Raw genomic sequence first — 9529 nt, 5'->3', positions numbered from 1 at the left:
AGCAGGAATCATACTCCTAATCCTTACCGTGTCGATTGTCAATTCAGTGATTCTTGAGAAGTGGAACAAAATGGATTTAAATTTCCCCAAAAATGTTTAATTATTCCTCAAGCTTATGATGATTTGGAAATGTAAAGATGCCAAGGTGCAGGCTCCCAGTTGCAACATTTTTTTGAAAATTACTTTTTTAATGGATCTGACACAGAACTCTGCCATCACCATCTGACAAACATAAATCTACAATTATTTTTAGTGATATTTTTACTCAGTTTTACAGACGAATGCTTCTCAAGAAACAAAAGAAATATTTAAAACAAAAACACAACATAAAGTCCATCTGAGCGAGTTGGCAATGCATGACTGAGTTGACGCAGAACTGAATGAAGTAAAGAGAAATACTTGATACATCTGAAGTAATGCCATTTATGTAAAAGCCATTAAAATTAATGAACTGCACACTTAAGTGAGATTTGTCAAAACTATCACTGAAGGAGTCATACTGTCAAATAAAAACTCTGACGGAGATGACAAAATTCCAAACTACCTCAATTTATATGATGTTATTCTGAAGGAGGCCATATTGTAGCTCATCCGGTCCATGAAATATTTGCAGTATACCAAAATTAACCGTTTATTTCACAAAATTTCATCAAAATTTTGTAAATTGTCAGTGTTTGTAAACCATGGTGTCAACACATCATGGTTGTGACGAACAATTTAGGAATAATACGGAAGTCCCTCAGAACTTCCCAAAAGACATGATTGAATGTCTTTTTCAAAACCATAAACTCTTGTAAACTGCTTGGGTGAACTCCCATGCACCCGCCAATTAAAGAAGATTAGTAGACACATTTCAAGCTGTACCGTCTCAACACATTTAGTCACAAGATGCCCTCAGGTGGTGGCAGATTATGCCCAGCTCCACTGAAGCACTGATGTCATCCGCTTGGCTCATATTGTGGAAATTTATGGTTTTTCAGGAACCAAAGACCTTGTTCTGTTATCTGTAGGAGACATATGAGGATGTGATTGCTGGGCCCTGGGGATGGATTAACAGTTGCTTTTCAGATGATCTGAAATGTGTCACTGTGCAAATGTGACATGAGCAAAGGAGCTCTGAAAAACAACACCAACTGGAAATCAATGACATTTCTGTAGTTGAAGTCCAATTTGAGAAACTGTTTCTATTGTTCAAATTTTGACACTTTCTTGGATAGTTTATAGGATCAGTAATGTATAAACTATGGTAATAATATTACATGAACACAGCCATAAACTTGCCATGAGCTTTCAGACCCAACCAGTTTACATCATCTGATTGTTAATAAAGTCACTTTCACATACAAGTTGGAGGATGTGGACAAACTCAACTCTTTATACTGATTAGGAGATGTTTATTCAAATTTGATGGATCTCATTAAAACTCAGGTCCCTGGCTCTCTGTGGGAGGTGAAATACCATCTGCTGTTTGCTCTAATTGTTTTTGGAAAACTTGGTGTTGACTTTTTCTGAGTCATCCATGTTCCTTCTGAAAGAAAAACAGACAGGAAACCATTGGAGGGTATAGAAAACAAGAGAGACAATGCATTAGTTGAATAGCATGAATAGTTTTAATGTTTATTGAAAGGTTTTATTCTTTTTATTTTCTCAAAGTTACATATTTGTCATTTCTAATGGACATTAATTATCATAGGAATTGACATTTGCTCTTGTGTTATTAACGTAACTTTTCAATATAGGCAAGTTTTTTATTCATATTATTATGCTTGGCAAAATCTCCAAAACCAAATGAATACAAAGTTAAGCCCATGGAGATGTTGATGTTTTACATTTGTCTGTTTTTCTCTCCTATTTTGCCATTGCATCGAATCACTGTGCAATTTTTTTTCTTTTTAATGCCACAGAAGTCTGACCTCTGTCTCCTTCATCCATAAAAAGTACTCTTAAACTCGAATAACTATGACTGCCTTCACTCCAGATTTAAACCGACCAAGTTTTTGACAGTTTTTGAACATCTTTAGAAAGTAGCACAGTTAGAAAAACCTCACAACAATCTGACCCAATAAAGCATGAGTTTTATTACTGCTTTCGTAACTATGCTCCTATCACAGGTTCACCATCCACACCAGGTTAATCGTTACTGACCTCTGATTTTCTGCACATTCAACATCAGTCTTTGTACAAGTATTAGTTGTAAGCATCATAATGATTTTACAGAGCCAATAAGTGGATACTTATGAAGCCTGTTATCTCCATATTTTACTGAATTTCTGTTTCTTAAAATTACATAATGGCAAATGTTCTTCAACCTTCTTAGTGATAATTTGGATAATATTTTATGTCTATTTATGGATCTCTTTGAAGAGAAATTGGTCACTTTTTCAAGTGAAAACCATGTGAACAAATACTGAAAAATTCAGACCAATAAAGCATTTTTACTTTTGAACCTTCACATTATTTCAAGTTTATTTATTATTAAAGAAAAAATAACTTGAATCTTTTCAATCATTATCTTTGTTTTCCCACAGTTTCTTCTTGATCTTCAATAAAATATCACATTGTTTTGCCACATTAGTCTTACATCCAATGTATTTTTCTGCTTGAGTTTCTTACTTTTGTGCTTTACTGCTTCACATAAATATTATAACCATGCAAACCTATTTGGAAACAAGAAAGAGAGTCATTTTTCAGCGCTTAATATCAGAGATAAATAAATGAAAGACGGAGAATACTCACCCAGTGGTGGCAAATTTTTAAAAGAGAAAACCATTAAATAGTCAGCAGAACAAATCTAACACTTTTCAACTGGCTGGATGAAAAAAAAAAGACAATTATAGAAAAACACGACACTCTGTCCATCATCATCCTTCAGATGTGCTGCCAGCAGGGATTCTGATCAGAGTAAATGTGTCATTTCAAAATCTTCTATAGGTAAAGTGGGGACTGTTAATACAAGAGCCCTGCTAGAAATATGTCTAAATACTGAAAAAAAATAGATTTTGTATATGAAAGACCATCTGTCTTCACACATTTGTTTTCTCATTTTATTAATTTTCTTTCAACTCTGCAGAAAATCCATTGAATGGGATACATCTCAATCAACTGGGATATATGTAAACTCAAATTAATCATATTCGCTACACAGAGAGTAATATATTTCAAATGTTTGTTGATTTAGATATAAAAAACTCTCAGTTACTCCAAACCCATAACTTCTCACAATACTCCATAGATCCTTTGTGGGTTTGTTGGCCAATCAAATCCAAATCCAATGATACTATGGAAACAGTGGTTCTGGTAATATGAGCAGGTGCCAAGGTTTCTCATGAAATTAACATTTCCTTAAAACTTGGACCTATTTAACCTGCTGTACTTTATAATCTTCTCAAGATTTTCTGTGTTGTTTGTGCTTTACATATTTTCCTTCCACTCAATTTTCCATTAACATGCTTAGTTACAACATTCTAATCTAAAAATGACTTTCTTGGGGATTGTGTCAATGACGGTCTCCAGAACAACTGTAAAGTTAGCTGTTTCTCCACTGTTACGTTGTTCATAGCTATTGCAATATTACGAACATTTTTTGTTTGTTATAATCCAATTTTAAGGAATTTTTTTTAATTAGCTATGATCCAACACATTCCAATGTGTGCATTAAATCTTTATCATTTATTAGTTGTTCTTTTTTTTTTAACTTGAATTACTGAAATAAAAAGTAAACTTTTCAATGTTATTTTAATTTATTGTGATACACCTCTACTATTCTGTCATTACTCATGTATGATTTCTTCAAGTTATGCCTCGCAACATGCAAGAAATAAATGCCATTGCATTTCATAAATATTTTTTTTGTAATATGAAAAATGTAAAATGTAAATAAACCCTCCAGACAGTTTGGTGGCTGTGTTCACATTCATTCTGGCTGATTTCGTGTCCAAGGCTTGAGGCTCTGTGTGTTCTCATTAAAGTGGAAATGTTGCATTATGGATGAGGAAGCAGGTAACATGCAATCCAGCTAGCTCAACACTGTTCAAACATCATGTACATATATCATGTTTATGCGTTTTAAATGGACAAATTGGGACCTACTGGTTCATCTGAAACTTCTGAGTGACTCTATCCTCCAGTGTTCGCCTAATGTCAGTTTTCTGTCAGAAAATAAAACAAAGTGAAGTTTTAATTATCTTGGATCAGTATCCAGACTTGATAAATAATCCATGTGCCAGTCCTGCCTTGTTATAGAGAAAATAAATTCATATTTCATTATCTCCGTCTGTTCCTCACAATAAAGCTGAGTGGGATTTTTTTCCACATCAAAGTTTATGCCTCAACCTACTCATTAGAATCAGCTTCACAAGGTCATGTTTATACCTTAATTTGCATGTTGCTGAGCAGCCTGTCTCCATTCAACAGCTGGTTATACTGCCATCCCCATCCCACCTCGCCCACAAAACTCTGCCTGGGCACAGGTGGGGGAGCGTCAGGTGCAGCTCGGCATAAATAACTTAGATCACTGGTGGCCTCTGGAGAAGTGGCACCCACACCAATGTAGAGGGGGAAATAATTCGATCTTGGCCTGTAGTCTCCAATTCCATCTGGACCTGGTGAGAGTTCAAAGTTATTAGGATTGAAATATGTCCTACTTCAGTTGTGATTTGTGATTAATGGTGCTTGTGGTTGCAGTAAGCTGAATGGGACAAAAAGGCAGATTGCCTATAAGACTTCAAATGATTTCATTATTAAAGGCAAAAAAGCCTGCCTCTACATGAAAATATAACTGCGCCCTTTGTTAAATCATAAATAAATTATGAAAAAATTACTCCGAGAATGCATCAACAACTCATCCAGGACACAAAATACTGCAGAACAAGGACGATCAACTGCTGCTATCACCCAGTCCTGCTAATCAAAATTTGTCTGAAGTAAAATGACAGTTTTTAATGAAGGACCAATAAAAAAAGAATTGCTAATGTTTTTGTTTTTAGGTTGCACAAAATATAAAACTGTTACAAAAGGCGTCAAACATATTTTCTTTACTTTCACATGCATGTAAGTTGTCTAAAAAAGCACACACTCTGAAACCTCATACAAACAAATTGAGGAAACAAAAATACAATCTTTGCATCACTTTCTGAATTTTGTTGTAGAAACCACAATGCAGAGATTGCATATGAAACAAATAAACAAAAATTGCCCTGCTAAATATATCCAGTTGTATCAACTTAGGAAAACACTTCTTCCTTGTTTATCATTTTTGGCCAAAGCTATGTAAAGTCCAGAGCCCCAGTTTGTAGGACCTCTGGAGCACTACAGGCTTTACTTGCCCCATTTCATCTCAGAGTTTATGGTTCTATATTAAGAAAGTGAAACAAAATGAAATTTTTCTTCTTGAAAAGTTGCTGAATTAAGACAATTCTGCATAGAAGAAGAGGCCATAATTCCTTCACAGTGGTTTAAAACACTGAGGGTGGACCAACCTGTTAATGCGATGAGGTTGGCATTACTTTTTTAAAGACTGCATTTTGTATTACTCAGTTTATCTTTTTCTGATATCAGCTTATTTTTGATTATCTGAAACCTACTGGACTAGAAAAGAGCAAAAACAAAGAAAGGAGTATAACAGATATTTTCCAGTTCTTATGTTGCTATCTTGTTATTTGATCACAGAAAACTGTCCTTTAAAACTTCCTTTCAATCATTTGAATGCTTAAAATCAACATTATTGATTGATTTATTAGACTATGTCGTCTTACAGCTACATCAAAATTGCTTTAATTTAATATTTTTATTGTCCCAGCTGAAGGAAATACAACAAAGGCACATTGTGAGTTAGATTTTCCTACCTGTGAAAAAGATCCTCTGCCCATACTGTGTCTCACCTGAGTTTTTATTACTGTTCTGCATCATTTGTAACTTATTATATCTGGAACATAGAAAGAGCTTCCTAACCTCCTAACCTCCCCGATCGACTGACAACATGAGCTCAACAATCGTGTCCATGGGGTCATGCCTGGTTGTAATACAACCAGTGGTTGTCATGGTGCCACTGCCTGCAGCCTAATTACACTCTGCAACCAGGAAAACTATTTATCTACTCAGATATGCCCTTATCTAAATATCTGTTATATCATTCATACAAATAGATTTGCATGTAGAGAGAGAGGCACATCAGACGGTCTCAAACATACTGTTACAAAAGTATGTTTAACTTTTGTAATACATACATTCAAAAGAAGTAGTTTTTGAAAGGCAAACATACTTACGACCTTTAAACTTCCCAAAGAAAGTTATAATGCGAAAATGTCTAATTTTGTTTGGCTGGTTCTTTTCAATAAATATACAGTCCTAAATGTGAGCTTGTAATTATTCATTTGTTTTTTGGTATTTTACTTAATTGTATTTAAATAATTTAACTTATATGTTATAATAAAGATATATTATTATATTTCCGAGTCTTGGAGTTTGGAGGGGTTTTGTAATGCCATTGTTCTTTACCTTTACGCCTGTAATTCCCGACAACGTCGCTTGGTGGCGCCAAAGCACTACATTTCCCATATTAACACCCCTCTCTCCGTTCTTTGTTGAATGGACTCGCCCATAATAAGCCTCCTCCATGTTACTAAATCCTTGTCAAATCAAATAGCTTACGATGGATTTGGAGGAAACAGAATTTTCTCCCTGTCTAAATAATATCAATAGGGAATAAACCGAACTGAAAATTTTCATTACAGTTATCTTTTGTGAGTTTTTATATTTAGTTCTATTTCTATATCTCAGTTTGGTAATTACAAAATGACCATTGTGCCAATACGACTTTTTACAAGTATCCCTAAAAGAACCTCAAACAACCCAGGAAACAACAAAGAACAAACGGAAACATTATGCAGATTTTTTTTTTTTAATGTTGCCACCCCATTTCGTTGTTTTAACTTGCTTCTGTCTCTTGTAATCTGTATGAGAGCATTACATGTATATTTAAATAAGCTTTTAGTTTGAAAACATAAGAAAGCTTTTTTTTAAAAAAAAAAAAATACGATTTTTATTTATTTGCATAATTTTATTTTGAAAATCCCAAAAGGAAGTAGTGTTCCTAACTCCTTCGGACTTGACGTCGTATGTCAGTCACCATGGTGGTGGCATACAACAGAACACGGCGAACGGTGGCGTGCCATTTCTCAATTTTAGTTGTCTGTAAACGCGAATAAAATGAGTTTTCTCAGTGAACGGAAGGAGTTTTGACCTTTTCGCGATTGACGCCATGTTGTTGCTGTCTGGTTAGCTTGTAGCCGTTAGCTTTCCTTTTGTTTACCGGATCCTTTATGGAATTTCTTCCCGTCGCCAGCAGAATGCTGAGGAGACAAGGAATATCTTCACGTAACGCTGGCTTCAACGGTGGGACTTTAGGTTTGGCAGTTTGAAAATAACTCAAATAGACTGATACATTTTTTAATTTAAATAAGTTTTAATAGTCGGTGGCAGCGGGGACTGCAGTTGGCAGCCGGTTTCGGGTTGGGCAGCAGAGAGGGACAGACACCCCGAGGAGACCGCTCGGCTGTCTGGCTCCAGTCGTGGCCTGGCTTGGGGCACTCCCAGCTCCGGACCACAGCCAACAAGAATAAAGTACAACAAAACGGAGGTCGACATCTGTGCATATACATCGCCTCTGGATTCCTATAAAGTGCTTTTCAAGAATAAGAAATTGTGCTACACGCCGCCTTCCAAGACAATGGCGTCTTATGTGGATAACCGCTTTCGGCAGGCTGTGATGATGAATCCGTCTGAACGGACGCAACAGGTCAGTGTGAGGGGAGTGGGGGGATTTACTACATTGTACTGCAAATTAAACCTGTCGTGCTTATTTCTGGAAGTCTGTTGCAACATCTCGATACTGCAGCGCCCGGATCTGCAACAGTTTAACAATGTTTCTGTGTGCAACTGTTGCCATGCAGTTGCTTCCTGTCAGGTACGGCTGCATCCCTCTTTAAGCCCCTTATCAGCTCAGATAATCGGGTACACTTAATTTACAGCAGGAACTGCAACTACGGTGGGAATTCAACCCGTGTGCATTTGTGTGCATTGTGGTTTTAGGTCGCTGTGGTGTGCAGGCTTCGCACCCTCTAGTTCACCTCACGCGGTATTCATCAGTATGGTGGCCCTTAATGTTTTCGATGTTCATCCGCCTCTATAAAGCATCAGCATGACACCAAGTTTTGCACAAACCTGTTAATGACCATTCAATATAAATCAGATGCGGCAGAACATGCGGGACAGTGAGCCAGGAGGACCAGGAACAGGGACCAAAGCATCACAACACAATATGACACAGCAGCAAGCAACGCGAGATTGTTCGATTTATACCATAAGACACTAATCCTTTCTTCGTTTACATACAAAATTTCACTTATAATTGGACTAAAAGTTTTTGCGTGTTGTGCACTCTACTGTATTTGTATTTGTTGTGACGCACATAAATAGAAGCATGTAATTCATTGTTAACATTTTCATAGAAAAATATAGAATATGGCTGTTGAACTTTAGTGAAACATCTAATTGAAATATTGCTTAATACTACAACATTAATATCAACTGCCAATCGTTTTAGTTTCTTTTCTCTTTTCACAATGACCCCACAATTTCATTGAGCTTTAGCATATTGGCCATTAAGCTACTTATAAGACATGGGTATATTCTGGTTGAACTCATTCACACTCATTATGTTACATTTCATAGCCTACAAAATATTGCATCCAAACGGTTCTTTGCCATCACAGTATTCCTCACTTGGGGATTATGGTGTAATCTACAGTCAAGCTACAAAAAATTGCAAAAAACTATTGTTGCAATGTCAGTGTGTGCAATATTTGTATTGCAAAGGACAGTTTGGAGTGCAATAATAATCGGATAATATGTCAAAACTTTTATTACAATATTTTGTGGAACTCTTGTCTTTATGATAAAAATGGCTTCTTTTTTAGTTTAATGTGTCTGGATGTCTCAGCCTTTATTGCGCCATAACTCTTGTTCTTCAGAAAAATTCCTATTTAAAATAGGCACTTACTTCAGGAAGTGTGATTTGTACTGCACACAGTAACTGCACTCAATCATACTGTATTTTCAAAGTTTCAGATTTTTATTGATGCTCTTCTGAAGCAAACAGTGGGGAAAATGATAAAAATAAAATTTTAGATAATTCTTAGTTTTTTTGATTTGATTTAATTTAATCAAAGTTCTTAGCATATGTTTTTCACTATGATAAGCAATGTAATAAATATCCATTGTTAATTTCCAGTGTGATGAACTTACATTTAGCATTGTAATGTAAAATTTAGTCTCATGGCAGCAGATGTCACAATAGACACTAATGACATTACGTAAAATGCTCAATGACACAAAGTGATGGAAGGAAAGAAGAAATGGGGATAAATCACAACCGATGATGTCATTGTAATATTTGCCAATATTATCGTTGTTGCAAAATATTTTAATATAGTTCAGATCTGGAATAAAGCAGGGCTTTGTTTTTCTGACA

The 9529-nt window shown here is 35.6% G+C and overlaps 2 protein-coding genes across 2 annotated transcripts in view; one reads left to right on the top strand and one right to left on the bottom strand.

The window, feature by feature from the left end:
• Window positions 1-1398: 1398 nt before the first annotated feature.
• On the bottom strand, window positions 1399-5921 carry LOC129360426 (uncharacterized protein C4orf45-like). Its single transcript, XM_055030631.1, has 4 exons — window positions 5844-5921; window positions 4372-4601; window positions 4090-4148; window positions 1399-1528 (listed from the first exon to the last, which is right to left on the bottom strand). Exons 1-4 carry the CDS (start codon window positions 5905-5907, stop codon window positions 1474-1476), a joined length of 408 nt encoding a protein of 135 aa, XP_054886606.1. The 5' UTR covers window positions 5908-5921; the 3' UTR covers window positions 1399-1473.
• Window positions 5922-7122: 1201 nt separating this feature from the next.
• Window positions 7123-9529, top strand: part of LOC129360415 (rap guanine nucleotide exchange factor 2-like) — a 96322-nt gene continuing 93915 nt past the window's right edge. Inside the window, 1 exon segment of the mRNA XM_055030621.1 lies at window positions 7123-7795. Coding sequence (XP_054886596.1) covers window positions 7727-7795 — 69 coding nt within the window. The 5' untranslated portion in view covers window positions 7123-7726.

The sequence above is a fragment of the Poeciliopsis prolifica genome, unplaced genomic scaffold (genome assembly GCF_027474105.1).
Source record: "Poeciliopsis prolifica strain line A6 unplaced genomic scaffold, Auburn_PproV2 SCAFFOLD006, whole genome shotgun sequence".
Lineage (NCBI taxonomy): Eukaryota > Metazoa > Chordata > Actinopteri > Cyprinodontiformes > Poeciliidae > Poeciliopsis > Poeciliopsis prolifica.
Note: the sequence above shows the minus strand (reverse complement) of the source record. Positions and strands in the feature narration are given on the sequence as shown.